The sequence below is a fragment of the Cryptosporidium bovis genome (genome assembly GCF_009768925.1).
Source record: "Cryptosporidium bovis isolate 45015 chromosome Unknown contig_21, whole genome shotgun sequence".
NCBI classification, from domain to species: Eukaryota; Apicomplexa; class Conoidasida; order Eucoccidiorida; family Cryptosporidiidae; genus Cryptosporidium; species Cryptosporidium bovis.
Window position 1 is genome coordinate 383,466 of NW_027125023.1, and position 22,077 is coordinate 405,542.

Consider the following 22,077-nt stretch of genomic DNA (forward strand, 5'->3'; position numbering starts at 1 on the left):
AATTTCCATACTACTTTAACTTATTTCAATAAACTGGTCTTTAGATTAAAAATTTGAACTGTTGTGCCTCAAAGTAGACAAAATATTACTTTTTTCACTTAAATATTGTTCATAACATGTTTATTACCTACTTAAACCTTTATTATCCACTTACTCTCATCTCAGTGTGATGAATTTAATTATTTACTTTATTTTTCTAGATTTTAATTTTACTTCACAAACATCAAAAATATTTGCCCTGGCTAGCGGGTAACCTTGACTGCTTAGATTTAGCTGTTACTGTGGAATAATATGTTGCAATTGCTGCTTTTATTTATGAATATAAACTTAAACTTATTTGCGATTTAGACCTATAAAAACAAGTTTAATCCTATTTTCTGTGGACTTTCCAGTTAACAATACCTTTTGCTATTGAAAAAAATGTACTTATCTAGCTATTTTTAAACGACTAATTTAATTCAAGTAATGCAATCATGTACATGTAATTACGTGGTGCATGCAGAGCAATGACCTTTTAATTTAAAAACCACCTTGAAACTCAACTAACCAAATAAGAGATATATATAAGAACCAAATATCCTAATAAATAAATAAAATTTTGTTCTGTTTAGGTTTAAAAAGGGGAAAAAAGAGCGATTAGATAAATACTATAAGACTGAACAAAATACGAGTTAAACAAACCTACTGTATAAAATTTCTAAATAAATCTATAATTATTGTAGAATATCAATAATTGTTTAATCCCATAATAAACCAGGAAAACAAATAGGTTTAAAATTATTTAAGCGAATATTTATTGGAAAGCCGTCATTCACTGTAAGGACAATAGCGAGATTAATAACGAATAAAAAACCAGAAAGATAATATATATCTAAATATACGCAATAACCAAAAGTTAATTAATATTCAAAACAAAAATAATGTTGAACGGTCCAATTTGTGTATAATATACGCATATTCTCTTCTTATTTATATGCTGTCTATATAGCTTACGTGCCGTTTGCTCCATAAACCACTAAAGGTCCGGGAAACGAACAACGGCAACTTAGATACACATCAATAATAATTGCCATTATTATTAGCTTGTCCGAAGGTAGATAATGTCAATTAAATGCGGTCATGTGGGTTCAAGCATTAATTTCTGGTTTAATCGGATATATATTAAGTGTTTTCATATTTTAGTACCTATTCGTTTCACCCTCGAACATGCTCGTAATTTTGTGCATTAATTATGAATATTAATCCACATAGTACTTGGAATATACCACAACACAAATCATCACTTTTGTAAGATCTCGAATGTAATTTCAGTTTTTCTGTAAGATAGGTAGCAAACGAATAAATATGTTTTTCATTATGCTTTATTCACTCGAAAGACCAAACAGTGTTCAAACCACACCGTTTATTCGAATAATCCCTTTATCAACGCATTACACCAATGCAGCACTTCAATTAGAGTTCGACGCGTCAAGATGAGTTTCTATATTTGCTAGAAAGTGGCCTTTTTGCGTCCACCTACAAATTTATAGTAATTTACAGCACTTTATAATAGTTAAAACAATACATCAAAATATAATGTGATATAGGCCTTCATCAAAGTCAGCACTATAAGATAATTTCATCCTTTTTGGTTAAAACGCCCTATAAATAATACGTGGGCTTTAATGATATCATTCACTCGTTTCATTTTTAGTACCTAGATTAAACGAAAGTATACAACATCATATTATTCATCTCCCATTATGTCTCACAGGACCCTCAAGTAATAGGAGAGTAGATACGGTGTTTACCAAAGTCCCCAAATTATTCACCTGCAATTTCGAAATTGATGCACTCATTAATGAACTCAACTCCTTCAGAGCGGGTAAGTTCCTTTGGATCAACAATTACAGTGTACCCAGGTGGCACAAAGTCGTCTGATTCCATTGCAGCATTTATATTGTCAACCTTGTGGTGAGCAATGAGCAAATTTGGAATATCAGTAACACCATCAATCAAGCTCATAACATCGGCGTGGTAAAGCCCTTTGATAAAGTCTAAAGTCATCTTGTAAAGGTTTTCATGGTAAAATGTCGCAAAAACGAAGGAACTCTCACTAATCTGAATATTTTCAACTGCTCTTAATAATATTTTTTTGGTTGATTTCCTAGACTTGAGTAACTTGGGTATTTTTTCGTTTGCGTCCTTGAATTCTGAGTACAATTTCTTTGACATTTCTTTAGTGTCTTTAACATTGCTTACAATAGACAGTTCAACGGAAACGAACTCAGATACGGAAAAGAGAACTCTTGTCGAGAAGCTGTATTTGCCACCCTCTTCAAACTCCTGTGAAATAATCTTGTGGTAGAGTTCCCTCAGTATCAATGCCTTCGCGTAACTTGATTGGAGTGAAATTGGCCCAATAAGCAAGACAATTGTTGCTGCTGAACTTGCTGAAACGTAATCCATTCTTCTGTAAAATGTCTTTTTTAAGCCTTTCGGAATTGTGTTGACGTCTATAGACGAGGAAAGACCGCAGAATGGTAATTTCGAATGTGGAAGTTCTGATGGAGCAGTGTCTTCGAAATAAGCATGATTAATACTCTTCAAAAACACATTAAGTGCGTGATTTGCTTGAAAAGGTGTTATATTACCAAATATCCTTCCTCTTAATCTTGAATAATTAAAAAAGGTTTTTGCTACCAACCTTATGTGTTCCAAACTCACACCTTCCTCTAAACCTTTGTCTATTTGGTTAAATGTGTGTTGTGTGGGAGAAACCATTTGGCTTACAAATTTAGAAACATACTGGTTGTTGTCTATTTCTCGATAGTGTTTAAGTAGACTTCTTCTCGCTGAGACATGTAATTCCCTAAGATTCTTCTCATCTATTGAAATTTCCCTATTAAAAATTTGAGCAATCTGGTCAAAAATGAATGTTAGATAGTTTGTTGGAGTGCGAACAGACAAATATAACTCTAATGGAGTTGAAAACCAATCAAAAAATACCTGAGACGGTGTAAAGCCTACAAAACCATCGTATCTAAGCATTTTTGCAAATATTTGCCTTGTTTCCAACCTTAAATATGCAGACAATACATGAATTGCTGAAACCAATGTTATCGATACTGGCTCATTTATATTTCTATTAGTATTTTCCATATATCTAAAAATATGATCAAAACCAGGAGCCCAGGTCAATAATGAAAATCTAAGCAATACATCAACGTTTAGTCCATACGACTTTGTATTTGAATACCAAATACGTTCGGTCAATTGAGATTTAAATGACATAGTCTTTGAGACAACCGTATCGCTTCCAATATAATTATATGCCTCGGAAACTGCTCTATGTAAAAGATACACCTTGGATGACATCGAATCTAAAGCAAATACTGGTAAAGATGTTGAACTTGATATGTCCGAGTATGGAAGATCAAGCTTATATCTTTCTCTACCGTGTTCTGGGTCAAAATCAGAGTATAGTCCATTGTAAAATGTGTCTACGTACAAAGGAGTAAAGGGAATATTGGAATAACGTTCAGCGATGCTTTTGACAAATAACTCAGCCGTACTTAATTTTTCTGCAAAGAATAATTCACGCAGAGAAAAATTGTTTTTTATTGTGAATAATACGAATGATGAAGAGAGATCCATTCTCGATAGGAAAAGATTAATCTTACTTAAGTTAAATTCAGTGTCCAAATTGTGGTGAAGGGCGTTTTTGATACTAAGTCCAAGCGACTTTCTGACTCCAAAGTAAAGTTCCGATAAATCTGATACGTAAAGTGGATTCTTTTTAATTTTTTCATCCAAAATTTGCTGAGTTTCCAAAAATAATTTTTCTGATAAGACAGATTTTTTTATCAAGTTTAAGTAAGAAAATACTGAATCAACTACTATAGGCATGTTTTCTCTTCCCTTCTTAGTTAGTCTAAGTGTTATGTGTAGAACCATAGATCCAGAAATAAAGTTGTAACCAACCTCAGTTGAAATAGTGAATATATTAGCAAATAAAAAGTTTACAATTCCTTTTCTGTGTCTCGAATCAAATAAGTTAATAATAAACAAAAATGAATTGTCGACCATAAGGTCTAAGCTGTCTGTTTTAAATGGAACAAATATTCTAACTATATTCTCTTTTTTATTTTTTCTAATTGAAACCACATTTCTCCCAGAATGAATAGCTTCCCTTAAAGGAGTCAAAGAGTCTAAATTAATACTTTCAGATACTTGATCTACCTCTTTTAAACCAGTGAAAAAAAAAAGCCTCTTCTGAAGATCAGAGTAATTCATGTCACCAATATAAACAATTGAAAGCAATGATGGCATACGTAGTGATTTCAATATTTCACTTATTTGCTTATTCATTAATTCCTTCAATGAACTTATTTTATTGTAATTATTAGTCGAAAATGCATTACATAACTGAAGCATTTGGCTTTCAAATCCTATTTTTGTTCTTATAAATTCCTTAATTAACATTATGTCAACTGAATTGTATACCGGATTCCTAACAATGTTTTCAAAATCCTTTGTTATGTCTCCCAAATATTCAAAGTTGGATTCTAAGTCGTAATATTTCTCCTTAGTTTTGGCAGCTTTGTAAATGCAATCTATTAAAGCCCCTGAATCACCATTTACTTTAAATCTTATCCTTGAATAAAGTGTCTCAGATTTTATTGATAATGATAAATTGTCCTTCCCTTTGGAGGATTCAAACATACATCCCTGAACATATGCACCAAACATTGATAATGCCAAAAATCTAATTCCCGGTGTATGTAAACTATCGGAAGAAACACCCCGACTAATAACTAATCTAACTTCGCTTCTAGAGTTCTCATAACCACCCAAGTGCATTAATGTGAAACCATTGTTGAATGTTTTATGCGTCAGTTTGTATGTATTTCTTGTTTCGCCATCCACATATTGATAATACTCCAATTCCGAACCATCGCCTATGTTAGTAAATTCTAAAAATGACGCGTGGTTATAAGTTAAGTCATATTTATATTCATCCTCTCTCGAAAACAGTTGTAATAATACGTATAGTAGTGAAAAGACTAATATATTAAAATTCATCATTGAAAAATTTTTCTAACCTATTTTTGCTATATAAAATCGCTATTATCAACGAATATTTATACTTTTCGAGTCAAGAAAGAATTGTATTTAATACCACTTACTTAAGTAAATGCTTTAAAGCCCACTTCCTTCTAAAATTAAACTATATTTAATTCTAATTATCTCCCTAATAATGCATGATACAGAAACTTTTTATTCTCTCAATTATTTCCCCTATTCACTTGTTTTTCACTATTTTTATTTATTGTAATTTCTATCCAGTTAATGAGTTGAGTTTATCTTTACCACTAAATACTATCTATATTACACTATTTTTAAACTAATTACGCTTTTCCGCACCTTTTATACTTATCAATCTTTTATTACACCATTTACTATTCATTTTTTTCTGCTTTTTTGTCCTTCAATTATAATACTCTTTTAGTTACCTAGTCCAAGTATGGTGACCACGTCATGTCTATAGGCGGGTCGTCTTGGAATTTTAAATAATTTATTCTCGAGAATATACTCTTCCCTTTATTATCAATTTTTAGTGTGTTACATTCCTGTTGCCTCGAAAAACGTGTGATTTTAACTCGTATATACACAAATTAGACTGACCTGAGTTAAATTTGTCATTCTTTCAAAAGGTATACGGAATAATTAGTGCACCGTTTATAGTTTGGATATTGTTTTAGATTATGATAATAGTCTTTGTCATAAAAGTACTAGAGATGACAGTAATGCAAGTATTATCATTATTAAAAACACCCTAGGATACAAAATATGTGCTGAAACAGAATAAATAAAAAAATTCCTTAAATTTATCTCTCAAAAGTCAAGATCTCTAGTGAATAAAATGTTAAGGTAAAAACGCCGAAACCGTTTTCACTCAATTCCAGTTTGTAAATATATTTGCCATATGATCATCTACATACTTTCTTAAATGAAATTATTTTCACAACTTTCCTATTTAAAATGTGTATTCTTATCTTTGATGTTCTTTTTATAAATCCAGAATTGTTTAGACGATCACATTACATTATCCATCTAAACAATAAATTTCGAAAACAGCAGTAACATAACCCAAGGTTTCTGGTCTGTTTTCTATCTAATTTCGTTTACTGAGTTATAAAGTTGCTCTCGACTGATATTTTTTTAATAAAGCTTGTCGTGTTTAGTCTCAAAAACCCTTCTAATTCAAAGGAATTTGCCTCGGCTACTTCTACAGGAGAGGCGTTTTGTTTCAGTACCGAAATAATTAACTTTGGGGGGTTTGAGAATATACTCCAATTGTTTAGAAATTCATTATAATTCAAATTGAGCAAATATGCAACCTGTATGTATTTCCAATTTAAGCTGGATTTCCTGTCTAATAAGGAAACTGTATATTGCTCTAACAATTTGTCTATATCTGTATGTGGTATATCAATACTGCTTATAGTTAGATTTACTGCCTTCTTAAATTCTTCTCTTGACACTAAAGAAGTCACCATTTTGAAATACTTGTAATAAAATTGGATGGCTAAACTTGTTAATGCTACAACATTGTACTCGGGAGAGGAAACCATTATTTTAAATAATAAATAACTTGTTTTTATTGCATATTGTTTAACTGCGATGCTCGAATTTGGGTATTTTTCACTTACAAATTCTTTGAATACACCCCTAATGTTTAAATTTGTAACTAATTTTAAAAACGCTAGCATCTCCTCTGTGTAACTCCCAATTTGAATCTCAAGATACACAACAGAGACATTGTCATCTCGATTTGAAGACTGCTTCAAGTAAAATGCATTCCTGTAGACGCTGGATAAGTTGTCCATGCTTATTCTGTTTACCCATCTTCCCTTATATGTTCCTTCTGAAAGGAAGGATTTTTCCGTGTCTTCAATTGTTGATATTCTTCTTTCAACAGAATTTGTCGCATTGTTCAAGTGAAGATCCAAATCAATTTTGTTTGAAATATTGGACGTTTCATTATTAACTGCAACTGTTTCATTTGTACTGAAACCATCTTCGTTTACTTTTTTTGCAATTTTTTCAAAGCCATCAGAGAATGCTCTTCTTAGGAAACTCGGTATCTTGTCCATATTAAGATACCTCAGATTGTTTGCAGTCTGAATAGATCCCTTCCTCCCTAGGGCATTGCTGAGTTTAATCAAATAGGAATTAACCTGCATTGGGGTGCAATTCCCGATAACTAATGTTTCTATTGTACCCACATTGATTATGTAGTTGGCAAAATCAATCACATCTCTTAATTTGACACTCTTTATTGCCTGTTTGAACATGGACAGTGTCATATAATAAAAATTAAGAATTTCAAAAGAGATATCTTCTGCTAAAATTGCATTGTTTAAGGAGGATAATTTGTCTAATTTTGATTCAAAGTCTGATTTTGCCTGACTTAAATGTGAATTTGTTACAAATGTACCGTAATTGCTCAGTCCAGACAGAACACTGTTGAAAAAACGATCAAAGTTATAGTTATAATTTGTCCATCTTATTTCAATACCTAAAAATGAAACTTGTAGTTCCGACAAAGATTTAAACTCCATTTCAGCTATACCATCCCTGTATTCCTGATCTAAGGCATATTTGAATGACTTTGAAAATAAATAAGAAAGTGTAACTAATCTTGCGTTCGTTTTAGGAAATGATTGAAAACCATATGCCAAAACGGACTTTGGTTGTGCAAATATTCTCGATGAAACTCCAAGTCTAGGTATTCCAACATTAGTTGGATAGTAATACGTATAGTAAGCCAATGGTGAAAGATATTCATTGTAAGTTGAAAGTACTTTATTTAAGTATGTTTCATCAATTACTTCTGATGTTTTTGTTGTGTATTTTATGTAAGAGGAAAGAGAATCGAAAAGCAATTCAGGATGAGATTGTTGAGGAATATCATAGGTGTATATATTATACAACTCTGGATAATTTATAGTTATCTCCGTAATATTAAAACCAATATATTTCTGCGAAAATTCATTGTTACTTTCAGCTAACAATTTTAATATATTTTCTGGAATGTCACTAATTAAATATTCACCGTTTAAATAGTATTCCTTTATGTACCTTGGATACTCACCAATACTTGGCCTTAAAAAACATCTTTTAAATCTTCTCACTAAAGACATAAAATTTCTTCTAAATCTGTGCCATACTGACTCTCCAAAAACCTCATTTGAGAGCAAAAAGTCACTCGAATTTCTATAAAATGTCCTAGAAGATATTAATATCACCATATTATATGGGTTTATATATCTAATTAACTTTTCCAAAGTACTGCACTCTATTTTCTCAAATTCATATGGTACTTTAAGTACCACATTTGGATAACATTCCGTTTCAAAGAGAGACGATATAATTTCTTTTGAATATTTATAATAACCTGTGCATTGGTATTGTTTCAAGTATCCCTGTTCAACTCTTCTTATTTGTTCAAATAAATTCTCATCACATTTTGCTGCTAGCACCGAGTCTAAAACTGAAAATATGGCCTGTAAAATTCTTACGATACTATCTCTGTTAGAGTTAACTAGCGTTACTTTTATAACTAATAAAGAAAAACCAGAATCATCGTTGATAACATTAACATCCAAATTCCTTACCCATCCATTGTAAGTTAAGTAGTCCAACAAGCCTCCCTTGAAATTCCTAGACAAAAAGTACTTAATATAATGGCCTGCTTTTTTTCTCCATAATTTATTTTGCCTTGGAATTGGGAATTCCAGTTTCATGTATCCATTAGAATCTTTTGATTTGAATTCAATGAATTTTCCAATTAAATGGTAATATGGATGTCGAACAGCCTCATCTGACTCCTCACCTCCCCCTGTATTAACATTTTCTCCGTCACCATTGTTCTCCTTTTCCTTTTCGATGTATCTAACTTCATTCTCAGTACCAACTCCAACGCCATTGTCCTCACTTATTGATAAGGGATCTTCCTTGTTTTTCACACTAAGTTCCTCCTGAGGATTTTTCAGAACTGAAAAATAATTTCTAATAAGTTTCTCCACTGTATCTATACTTAAATTTGTTGCCACACTTAGAGTCATTAGTTTTGGAATATAACGTTCATTTTTAAGTTTAATTGCTTCTTCTAATGTAGATATATTGTAATAACCTGGTACTTGTACAAGAGTTTCATTGTTGCCGTATGGAAATCTGTGAAAAGTATGATTGGGATTTGACAAACTCCTAATTAACTGTTGTTCCCTTAAAATGTCCACTCTACTGAACAGCCTTACCATCTCAGATACGTCATTTATGGAATTTTCTAATGAATCTACTTCTGACAATTCCCTAGTTAGACAGTTTATGAAACTCAATATGGAATCCTGAAAAAGCTTTGACTTTATGTCATAAGAATAAATAGTGTGGTAAGTCCTTGTGTCTATGTTAAAATATCCATTGTTCTCATCAATAAGAGTTCTGAAATCCCTCACATCTTCTTTTTCTTCCCCTTTTTTGAATATCATTTCTGTTATTAAAAATGATAGTCCGTTTAAATGCTCTGGATCATATCCATTTCCCACCTTCACTCCAAGAGAAAGAGAAGATGTGTACAACATATCATTTGACAACAAAAATACTCTTAAACCATTATCCAAGGTGAAATATTTGTATTTGTTTTCATCTCCCAAAAATCTTTCAAAATCGTCGTTTTCTAACTCACTTGGGTACTCTCCATCCAAATTTTCAACTACGTCATCATTAATGTTGTACAGACACTTTAGTCCATAATAGCACTTTAATCCACTTTTTTTTAACTTTTGTAACTCCTCCTCTTCATGAAGTTTCTGTTTTAGAACCTCTATCTTCATTATGTCTGACTCGTTGAATGTTATATATTGAAGTGTTTCGTTTTTCTCTAACATCCCATATATCACACTATTTTCATCGTAGTTTGGATTCAACTCCAAATTTGGATTTTCAGAATAGATTTCTATCAAGCTCACTCCATCTTCATGAAATAATACACCTTTTATAATCTCAGTTATAACTATACAAAATAACAAAAATAAGAGACAGAGTCTCGCTGTCATCAACACTATTATTCTTCCTATCGACGCTTTATCTTCAAAGCTCATCTCTTTATTTTTAATCATTATTTTACATCAAAATTATGTTTTTTTACTGTGAAAAGAAATCGCAATAAAACTTTTGTTTTAACGCCTATGATAAAAACCTGTTCACTTATACGTCCATAAATATGTTATTTGTGTTATCTCTACTTTATGTCCACTCCTTACTTTTAATTCACCTTAACACCCTATTTTTTCTTCTCAAAATTCCTCCTATATGTTGCAATATATGTTATATTGTGTTATTATTTTTTATACTCTTTTTTGCATTTATACAGTTGTTTAATATCCACACATCCCACACTAAACAGCAAATTTAATGAAAATATCGAAATATTATCAAATTCATAAGAAGGTATCATACAATAAAGATTTGCCAGCAAATATGTATATTAATACATAATGATTTTTCGAATCTTTATTTTATTATGTGAATCTAAAATATCTTCCATTTTCCCTTCCGCAGTGTTATTTTTTATCCCCTTAATTTGGCAGATATGCCGCCATCTTTCAAATATATTTAATCTGTAAATTGTGTTGATAAATGGTATTCTTTATTTGCTTAGTTTTTTACAATTACCCACTCACCTTGTTCTCGATCTCTTTTAGATTTATCCCCTATTTGCTATATCTAAAACGTCTACATTAACAACCAAACCAAATACCAACCTGATTGGTATTATTTAGATCTCCGAGTTCTTTATACTTGAAAAAGATTCAACTCATGTATTACAGTCTAAAGGTTCCTTCTACTAGAATTGTGGTATTTTAGTTTATCTCTAAATTTTCCAATTTTACACTATTTTGTAATACTCTTGTGTTAAAAAATGGTGATCAACATTACTTTTAACATTTAATGAAGCACAGAACACGAAACAATCAGAATAGTTCAAATATTTGATTATATAAATACCCTCTGATGTCATAAAATTAAAAAGAAAAGCTAACACTTATTCAAAAATGATAAAAATAGAAAAAAATGCTTTGTTAAACGCTGAGACACTAATACCGAAACTAACTAAACCTCTTTAATTTTACTTAACGACCCTAAGACGAATAGTTTAATTGCTGTTCATTTATTTCGTATAGACCATTTATGGAAAATATCTTCGTGTATCCATGAGGGACATATGATTCAATGTACTCTGAGAGTTCAGAATTATTGTATTGAGATTGATGAGAAATCATTATTCTAGACGATGTCCTTAAATATTTCCAAAAAGTAAAGAATTTATCGTATGTTAGTGTAAAAAGGAATTGATTATAGTATTTTCTCCAATCACAAGGAGTTTGAAAATGCCTTAAAATGCTTAAATGATAATGTGAAATAGAATATAAATCTTCTGAGCTGTTCAGATCTGAAACAAAGTCTGAATTTACTATTGATTCACTACCTGATAATCTATTTGTTGAAATGCTCTCAATAAAATTAATTGCCCTTTGTACCTGAGACTTTGATATCATTTTAGTAGGTCTCGAATAGTATTCCTGATAAAAACTATTCAACAACTCACTCAACTCTTTGACATTCTTAATTAATGACTGCACCTTAAATTCTAATACAATATATTTGCTTAGTATTATTCTCGGTAATATAGTTAATGAACAATCGGAACATTTATTTTTCGAATACTCTAAAAAGAACTTGTACGAATTTAGTTCGGATAATACTTGCAACATGGCATAATTTGATTCACTGTAATAACCTATATATATCTGTAATAGTACTATGTTTAGTCTGCTTCTCTTGTCTTTGTTCTTGTAATAAAAATAAGAACTACTATAGTTATATGGAAGTCTATTTATGTCATTGTATGAACTGTTTCTTATATAAATACGATTCTCCAAATTATTCATCCTCTTATTATTTCCTTGGGACAAGTAAATAGTTGTATTTACGTTTGCACCGCTCTTGATTAAATTCTCAGTTAGAACACTTGTTGAGGTGTTATTAGTGGAAACTATCGTTGTAACATTGTTTTTTTCACTACTCAAATTTTGCTTGGACTCTCTGTTAGATTTGTTATTGTAAACACGAGCCCCATTATTAGTGGATCTAAGTTTCCTAAACTCATTTTTGTCATCCTCGTAGAGAGAGCTGTTCCTGTCGCTAATTAATGTAAGGTTCACATCCTTCATTGCATTTTCATGTAAATCAGACTCTGTACTATTGTCTTCTACATTAAAAACCAGAGTATGATCCTCCAATCTGTTTGGAAATGAATCAGGTGGCATTTGCCTAGTTGTTCTTATAAATTTAGTTAAATAATACTTGGTCTGAATTGGATTAACATTACCAAAAACTGAACTAGACAGAGCAAAATTTGAACTAAAGAATCTGGAAAATTTGATTATTGTCTGTAAATCAATATTTTGAAGTTCATTCCCCAATTTATCAATACCAAGAAATCCTGGATCCAATAACTCATATGAAATTGCTATTATTCTCAAGTTTTCATTTTCACTCCTAAATCCATTAATAATACTCTTGAATTTGTTTTTAGCTTCTATTAAAAGAGATTGCTTTATATGCTTCTCCAAATCAATCAAAGTTTCCGATATCTCATTTATAACATCCGGAAAAACAGCCGTAAATCCTTTCCAACTAAATTCCAAACCATAAAAAAACTCCTGTAACTCCCACAATGTATAATCCTCCTTAAATGAAAAAATTGACTTTAAATTAGTCGATTGCAAAAATTTATTCAAACAGTACTGATATATATAAAAAGTTATCGTTAATCTTTCAATGGTTTTATTAAATGGATAGTTTAACATATCTTTTGGAATGTTCTCCGGAAGATATAATTTTGTATGCACCAATACATCAGAACCAAATTTTGTTGGAAAGTAACAAACCTTTTTTGTGAAATATGTAAGTTTTGAGCTATTAAATGTAACATACAGATCACCCAGTTCTACTGACGGTTCCAAATGATGAATTGATGACAATAACTTAGTGTCATTACCTGAAACGCTGCCTTCTATGTTTATTTCTTTCAACTTCGAATACAAGTTAAATGGGTACTCGCTTAATTTAATACCTTCTGTATAAATCTGAAAATTTTCTGGATAATTGGGATCTAATTTAGGTATCTCCAACTTTCCAATTTCATGAGCTAGCGTTGTGTTCAAACCTGATAATTTTATAATAACACTAGGAGGAATATTTTCAAGAGTGTACTTTGTTCCAAAATAGTCATTTGTAAGGTAATTTGGATAAACCCCAATAACGGAATTATTAAAACGACTTTTAATTGATCTAAAAAAATTTGAAAATGAATTCTTAAACCTTTTCAGTCTTCCATCATAATAATCAGAATTTGAAATTAATAAATCAAACCCACTCTTTTTGAACTCCTTCTTCTCGAACAATACAATCATATTATCATAATCAATGTAGTCTAATAAATTGACCACGTACCTAAAATCAATTTTACTCATACATGTAAGCGCCCTTAAAACGTCAATAGGTGAACAAATGTTTGTCAAATAGGAGTCTAACAGCACCCTTGAAAGCTCTTCCACATGACTATACCCTGGATTGTGAGCATTAGAATTATTATTTACAATATCGTTAACTATTCTCTTTTCTAAAAGGCTTTGACGCTTTGTCCTGATCTGGTTTATTATTGCTTCAGATATTGGAACTTCTTTTATAAGTTTTATAAATGAAAGAGTCATTTCCATTATCCTAACTATATTCTTATCACCCTTGTTACATAAAGTATACTTAATTATGTAATTTGAGAAACCACCATCATTTATTTCTACACCTGCTTCCATATCATCAATATAGCCACTTTTTTTTAAATAACCAAACAAACTATTGGTTGAATAGTTTGTTAGAAAAGAAGAAATGTATTCTGCCGGCTTAAACTTCCAAAATACAGTCTGATAAGGAATTGGAAACATTAAAGTCAAATGAGGTGTTTCTGAAAAAGATTTAATCTGAATAATCTTTTGTCTCAGAACCAAATATGGATGTTCGACGTTGCCAGAAAGGTAAAAAGGAGTTATCAATTCACTTTTTAAATTGGGAATGTCTTCAAAATATATTTTGGCATAGTTCTTTAGCTCTTCTATATTCTTGTCAGACACAATGAAAATTGATATCATATTTGAACTATAATAGGTATTGTGGAATTTAACAAGCTGGAAAATCAAGTATTCATCGTCGTTATTTGAATTCTTTTTTAATATTTCTCTCAAGGCGAAATGAAAACCATTGTTAGCGTGTTCTTTATTTGAGATGTCTCTAAGGACCTGCCTCAATCTTTCATTTTGATCTTTTTTAATATACTCAAAATTTGACTCCAGTTCGTTAAAAGAAGCCTCCAAATACATTCTGTTCAAATTAGGTGACTTAAATGTTCTTCCAAAGTCCATTAAGGCCTCCTCAAAATGCTCAGGTTTTATAGTTAAATGGTATTCAGTTCTAAAGGAGCCAACTTTTATTTCAAACCTTCCTTTGTTATTTGAGATATACTTATCATATGGTGAATTTCCTGGATTCTCTGATTTTCTTTTCCAATTGTTAAACATAACCTCACTCAACAACGAAGCAACACCTGGAAACTTGTCATCTTCCATTAAACTCCCTGCTCTAACTGCAACAGAAATTGTTGGGGAAGAAACTGAATAATGGGAAACTAAAAATACCTGTATTTCGTTATTTAATGTCATAAAAGCATATTTATTTTTGTCGCTACTTTGTTTCACAAAATCAAAATCATCAAAAGATTCATATATATTGCTAACACTTTTCCTTGTCCTTAAATCAGTTATTTTGTTTATTATACCAATAGAAATTTGGTTATCAAATGCTAAGGTATCATTAAATATGTCTTCGTTTCTTATATCCAGTTCTTTCAACATCTGCACACTACTTCCAACATCCCCTCTTTGAGAACTTGAGTATGCATCTACCTTCGTAAATTTACCACCTAAACTAAGATCAATTTGTATTGATAACAACGATAATATTAACGCTAATGTATATTTAGCTGATTTTAGTTTATGCATCTTACTTAGTTTGCACATCTTAAAGAAACTAACGAAGGCTCAATCTCAGTATTTTTGTCTCCTCCTGCCACCTGGCTCACCCAAATTTGCCGTTTTTGTGTCAATGTTATCCCCTTAATGCATGAAATAAACGCTATTCTCCTTTTCACCTCAAATACATACCCCTCACCTAATTCACCACCTGCTTTTTTAACTTAATCTTGCTTTATATTATCTTATGTATACAGATATACAAAAGTGTTCCTATGGAGATTGAATTTACTTCAAGAATATATCTTTCTTTCATTCACCACATTGGATCTCTGTACTTTTTTACCTAGAATAATCACTCAGAAATTCCCGCCAATCTTCTTATGATTTGCTAACAATCAAAATGCTAAACAAAATTACAATTGTGCGGATTTTTTAAGTGCCAAATATTCTGTAGTGTTTTAGATACAATTTAGCTATTCATATTATTCACCTCTAATTTTCTTCGGTGCTTTATTTCCATTTTGGCCAAGGAAGTAACTGCATATTTACTAAAGAACTAGTTGGGACCTTCCATAATACTAAAGTGCAGGTTTGATACCGTTTTATGCATATGTTTTGTATGTCTGAAATTCGGGTAAGAAGATGTAAAGACTCAGGAAACAAAAATTAATTAGCTAATAGGGAAAATGAGGGAAGAAAACATTTATGAAAGTAATAAAAAGATAAATTACACATTAATAGACCATTTTCAAGTTGCAAATTCACGAGTTCCGACAAAATTGAAGGGTCAAAATTAACAACTGACCTTGATAATGGTCTCAAATACAAATAACTTACAAATCCACTCTAAAATGACTTGAGTGAATCCTTAAACTGATAGATAGAACTTAATCTGTCGTAATTTTCTGGAACAAAACTGTGTAAATCCTGAGTTTCATCGTCTCCAGCTCTCCCAGATTGAATAGCAATTAAAATTGTAGGAGCATTTTTTAAGCTGCCCCATAATTCTTTGAATCTCTCAAAAGTTAAGCTTTGAATGAAAGTAATCATTTTTTGTTGCCAATTAGTAGCAAAATTAGAGCGTATAATTCTGTCATAATGAATTTTCATTAGTTTTGTTGGATCCCAATTTTCTATAGACAAATTACTTAGGAGCATATTTTTCATGATCAAAAACTCTTTTTCCGTAAAAATGCTAATTGAATCATTGAAATAAGTTTCATAAAATTCAACTAATGTGTTTATCATCGGAATCATTTTACTAGTAAGGAAATTCATCTTAATATGAAATGTGAGAATGTCGGATGAAAGATCCAAAGGGCCTGCATTAATTGATGAGTATTTTAGCTTATTCTTCTTCAATATGAATGAATTCAATATCCTCTTCATATCTAAGAGCATTAACAAATCCTGTAAACAAACATTTTTTTCATTTATACTTCCAAGATATATGAAAAGAAGAATGCTGCTGTACTGATCGGAATTTGTTGCTCTTCTTTTAAAATAATATGCTCTGTGGTATCTTTTTGGAAGTGATGTTATATTAACAACATTATTTGTCTTTTCTTTATAACTCAGCTTCCTTATTAAAGTGCCTTTTTGTAAATTTTGAACGTAGTTTCTATAAACATAGTTTTTGTTTGATATTCTTCCGTTACTGAACAAGTCGAATAAAACTTTAACATTATTTGAATTCAACAACTCAATATGATTTACTGACCTGCTCTTAGGTCTTATTCGGCTGATTGACATATTCAAGTGACTAATTAACTGAATCAATGTTGAGTTTCCTATTACTATTCCCCTGATCTCTCCATATTTAAGTAGTAATTTTCCAAAGTTCTTTACATCTTCAAAACTAATATATTTAATATCATCTTCCAATGCCCATGGATTAATGCTCTCCAAATTTAAGATCTGAGCGATAAGAGTATTACAATAATCACTGTTATTTGAGTCGTTTAACATATCAATTAGCTTCTTAAGCGTCTTCTTAGACTCTAAAAAATTAGTTGTAGTTAATATGTTTCTAAAATTGGATAATGTGTGAGTCATAGCAATAATAAACTCGTCAAAGTATTGACTATTCCCTTCCCATCTAATTGTTAAGCCCGGTAAGACATTATTATTCTGAAAATCTGAATAATCCTCAACCTTAATGGCGTTCTCTCCAGGTGTATTTATTAAAGAGGATGAAAGGGAGTGTTTAAACAGGTACGAAAGCATAATTAATTTCGGACGATTCAAGTTTAATAGCAACAATTCAGTTGAATTATTCACAATTTCTGGAATTTTTATATCAAATGTAAACGAAATAATGGGTAATTTATTGTCCAGTGGCATGTAAAAAATAGAATCCAAATCTAATTGGTTTATAAACATTCTTTTCGAATCCATAATTTTTGAAAATTCGATTACAGCTAAAGAACTAGATGGTACAGAATTATTATCGAGTGCCATTCTATATTTTTCAATAGAATCCTTTAGAGAAATAGGATGGGGCCATATGGGATAATTGTCATCTACATAAAGAGCATAATTCTCAACTCCAGGCTCAAATAATTGAACATTAAGTTCATTTGTAGCAATATCCTCGTTTATATCCAAAATTCTTTGTTTAATGTAATTTGGCATTTCCTCTATTGAATAATCAATATTTTTATTATCTATGTTAAAAACATATTTGGTTTTTTTCCCGAAAAAACCAAGAATAAACTTCGAAATACAATAATAAGTATCTTTTGCAAAGTACTCAAGTTTCTGAATTATTTTATTATAAAAAGAATTGCTTTTTCTGAAGTAGTAAGAAGCTCCTTTATGCAAAGACTTCATAGGATTAAAAACAACCATATTATCTGGTCTAATGTAATCTATCATTTTGTTTATATAACAACCATCAACCTTCTCCATGGTATATGGAGTCGTTATAACCTCACTTGGAAAACATCCCGTACTTAGATAAGTATTTATAATATAGTCCGCTTGATTAATATCAACTCCAAAATTCGCACTAACTAGCTCAACAATTATCTCCAATCTAATCAGATTTAGAACATCGTCCGTTATGTTAGTCTTTTGAATTAGCTTTAGAGTGGAAAATATAGCTTCAAGTATTTGCGTCAAGTGGTTTGTTCCAAATTTAGTAACACCTATAGAAATCACAAAGTTCGAATATCCGCTTTCATTATTTACACACTCAGAGTTCAAGGTATTTATCCAACCCTTTGACTTTAAAATTCCAGTCAACCCCTCATCAGACTCATCCATTAAGTAATACGAAATATAATCTGTAAGCTTATATCTCCATAAATTTTTTTGGTAAGGTATCGGAAATATTAGTTTAATAAGGTGATCATTTGAATTCTCTCTAACGGATATAATGTTATTAACAAAATTCAAATATGGATTTGTCCCTATTTTAGATGTCTCAAAAATAACATTCATATCTAAATCAAGAGTTCTGATATTTCCAAACAGTTTTTCCACCAATCTTACTAAACTATCCATTTTCTCTGTTGATACAATTGACAGAATCATCAGATTACTTGAATAGTATGTTTCAAACTGTTTCATCAAACCGTCAATTAATAGATCGTAATTATTCATCACCTCATTAGTTGAGTCCTTCCTCAAATCAATAACTGGATCATCGGATCCAACCCTCTTTAAAAAACGCTTCTCTAATAGATCAAAATGCTCAGATACAATCAAACTCAAAATATTAGAAGATATTCTATTTTCATTCAACTCTTTTCTGGTCGTGTCTATTCCCAATATGAGAGAACGGTGGTCTATTACCAAATTTTCAACAAGAAGCTTGTTGAATTCGTATAGTGAATCAACGAAATCCTCATTAAATACTTCCAGGGAGTATTCCGTTGACATCGAACCAACCCTTCCTTTAATTTTATTGTATATATTGTTAAAAAAAATAGGGTTTTTCTTCTCTGAATTTTTGAACTTCAATTTTGATAGTATTATATTCTTAAGGAGATGAGAAAGACCACTTATCTTAGTTGGGTCATGTGAAGAACCACATCTAACTGATAGAGTCATTGTAGACTTGAACAAAACAGGGTTTGATACAATAAAAACCTTCATTTTGTTGCTTAAAGTCATGAATTTGTACTCACCTTTTGTGTTTTTCATTTTCTCAAACTCCCAATCTTGCACTCTCTTAAACTCATTTACATCATAATAAAAAGTTCTCATCTGTGAATAATCATTTATACCTGAAACTGTGTCTAGGACATTGGGATTAAATGAAAATATGTAGTTCAATGTATCATTCGAGGCAAACTCTGAGACCTCCTGAAAAAGATCTTCCTTAAAGGCCACATTTTCCCCTATTCCAAGTACTCGTAAAAAATCCACAAATAGTATCACTATCAACCCATTTATTAACAACATTTTAATAAATGATGGTAAGACACCCCAAAATTTCCATAATTATCTAAGACTTCCTCCAAAGTACATTCGTACTGTCTAAAATACTTTTGCTTTATGTATTAATCTCTTTTTACCTTGCTTTAATTTATTATTAATATTTTCTGTTGATTATATATTAAATCTTATAAAGCGGTCTATATAAGACAATCACTATTTAAACCAACGTTTTGGGAGTATCCACTGAAAATATTATTTATACTTTTGCATATACTAGTAAGATATAACTCTAAAATGAGGCAAGTTTTCCTTTTATCACGGTAGACTAAATCTTAAATCAAAAAATAAGACTAAAAAACTTTCTTTCATTCTTTCGCTTCCTGCATTATATTTTAACCCCTATGGCACCTTTTTTAATATTATCAGCTACTTGTAACTCGTTTCGGCGCCAGACTTGTTTTTCTAGATTTGGTCTTAATTGACAAGCATGTGAATAGAACGTATTTATTGAATTGGTTGTCTGTTCGCAATTATATTTCATCTATAGTTGTATTTGAATTCGTACTTTTCCCTGAGATATTTAAGGATTGATTTGGGAACTTTTTGGGAGAGAAATTTAGTACTGAAATAATATTCTTCGTTATATTTAATGTACTTAAGACCGAAAATTGGTAGAATTTTCTTTCTAATTAAATAAGAAAACCTTCTACACTTTCTTAGTAAGTATTGGCAGCGGTTTTCCTTAAGTCTGGCATTCATACTTACAATATCTCTTCCTTTGATACCTATTTCTTTATTGCTGTATATAATTATGATAGTGTTGCTGAGACTCAAATTTGAAAGGATTCTTCTTGCCAAATAGAAATTTGAACTTTTTTCAGAATTATTAACACTTTTTGGATTTACTTCGGGCTCCGTTTCATCCCCGTTTGATTTGTTTCTCTTTTTCTGATTTACTGGAGTGTGATAACTTAAAAGATAATTTTTTTGGTTCTTTTCACCCTCGAATACTTTTTTTTTTGCTACTAATAGATTTTTTAGCCATAATTCCAAGAGCTGGACTAGATTGAATTTGTCAGGGTGTTCTTCTGCATTAAGCCCTTCATTTGAATGAAATATAATAAGCAAATTTGAAAATCTATTGTCTATATTGTACTCAAACTGGTAACTTATTTTGTCGATCCAAGGATATTTATCAAGAGATTTTTTGAAGTCACCATTTTTTGTTATAATTTCCTCAAGAAACCTTGAGACTTTGTATTTTTGGAAATAAGTATGATTTTTAATTGGAAACATGAAGACCAATTTATTCCCCATTCTGCTGCTACTAATCTGAAGAATTTTTTTTGTTAGTACTGAATAGGGATGAGAATGGGTGTCCATAATGTTTAATTTGCCATTGTTTGTTTCAGTACTCTTTGATAAGCTGTTTTTGTCATGTTCAACTTCTTTACGTCTTCTAAAGTGAGATTTTACGAGTTTTGCCACGAAATTTATGTTTAGCTTGCTTTGTTTATCTAAGACAATTTCCACGTTTTTCAGTCTTCTGTTAAATGAATTACCATAACTATTTGTGAATGATTCAACGTCTAAGCCATGAACACAAGTTTCAATCTTTCTGTATATATCATTGCCATATTCGTGTCCACTTTGAGTGTTAATTATACTCAAAAATGTTTCCTTCATTATATTGTCAGGCAAAAAGTAAATATTTCCTTTATTTTTGAGTTCAAGAAAATATTCGCTCAGAAAATTGCTGTTTATTACAAAACTCATGAAAAAGTCAGAAATATGTTTCAATGTATCGCTTAAATTTTCAATATTAGGGTTTCTGAGTTCAAGATGATATCTGTCACTCCCAAAGTAAATATGGCTCTCTGTAAAAACACTGTTTAGTTTCTCCAAATGATTCTCAAATAAATTGATCATGTATTTTCTAAAGTGAAAACTCAGAAGCATCGAGCATTTCAGTTTTTTATCAATATTACCATAATACATTGGATTTTTTGAACTACCAAAATCAACTTCTAAATCAAGAATTATTGAAGGTATGCTATTTCTTTTCACCATTCTTATTTTTGTGTTATCGCCAACTGTTACTTGCTTTTGTTTTGCTTTAACTTTGTTTTCCAAAGTCTCAATTATCTGCTTCAACTTATTGTTTAATTTAAAGTTTTCCTTATTAACCATATTATCAATAGAAATCTGCTCCAAGTTATTTACGTTTATGTTCGTTTTCATTCTTTCCACCAAATTTTTGTGTGAGAATCCTCTGATTAAAAGTGAGAATAGTCCCACTAATCTTAGCAATTTAGAAACCAACATATTTACTAATTTCATATCTTTCCTTATTTTATTAGCTGCATGATTATTTTAATTTATATTGCCTTTGCTCATTAATATTTATTGCACACTAATATTACATCTAAACTGACCTCGTGTTTTCGTATATTATTATTTCAAAATATTTTCGGTCACACTATGTTATCTAAATATTAACAACATTTTGGATATATTTATAAAAAAAAGACAAAGCAAACACTACTTTTCT

At 30.7% G+C, this 22,077-nt stretch overlaps 5 protein-coding genes across 5 annotated transcripts; all 5 read right to left on the reverse strand.

The window, feature by feature from the left end:
* Positions 1–1,803: 1,803 nt before the first annotated feature.
* On the reverse strand, positions 1,804–5,064 carry FG379_001313 (secreted insulinase like peptidase; the record flags this gene model as incomplete). The annotated part of the gene is made up of 1 exon (XM_067326916.1): positions 1,804–5,064. One exon carries the CDS (start codon positions 5,062–5,064, stop codon positions 1,804–1,806), a length of 3,261 nt encoding a protein of 1,086 aa, XP_067183822.1.
* A 1,103-nt stretch (positions 5,065–6,167) lies between these two features.
* Positions 6,168–10,148, reverse strand: FG379_001314 (secreted insulinase like peptidase; the record flags this gene model as incomplete). The annotated part of the gene is made up of 1 exon (XM_067326917.1): positions 6,168–10,148. One exon carries the CDS (start codon positions 10,146–10,148, stop codon positions 6,168–6,170), a length of 3,981 nt encoding a protein of 1,326 aa, XP_067183823.1.
* Positions 10,149–11,189: 1,041 nt separating this feature from the next.
* Positions 11,190–15,185, reverse strand: FG379_001315 (secreted insulinase like peptidase; the record flags this gene model as incomplete). The annotated part of the gene is made up of 1 exon (XM_067326918.1): positions 11,190–15,185. The coding sequence occupies one exon, from the start codon at positions 15,183–15,185 to the stop codon at positions 11,190–11,192; it is 3,996 nt and encodes a 1,331-aa protein (XP_067183824.1).
* Positions 15,186–15,986: 801 nt separating this feature from the next.
* FG379_001316 (secreted insulinase like peptidase) lies at positions 15,987–19,550 on the reverse strand (the record flags this gene model as incomplete). Its single annotated transcript, XM_067326919.1, has 1 exon — positions 15,987–19,550. One exon carries the CDS (start codon positions 19,548–19,550, stop codon positions 15,987–15,989), a length of 3,564 nt encoding a protein of 1,187 aa, XP_067183825.1.
* Positions 19,551–20,063: 513 nt separating this feature from the next.
* FG379_001318 (uncharacterized protein) lies at positions 20,064–21,866 on the reverse strand (the record flags this gene model as incomplete). Its single annotated transcript, XM_067326921.1, has 1 exon — positions 20,064–21,866. The coding sequence occupies one exon, from the start codon at positions 21,864–21,866 to the stop codon at positions 20,064–20,066; it is 1,803 nt and encodes a 600-aa protein (XP_067183827.1).
* Positions 21,867–22,077: the final 211 nt, after the last annotated feature.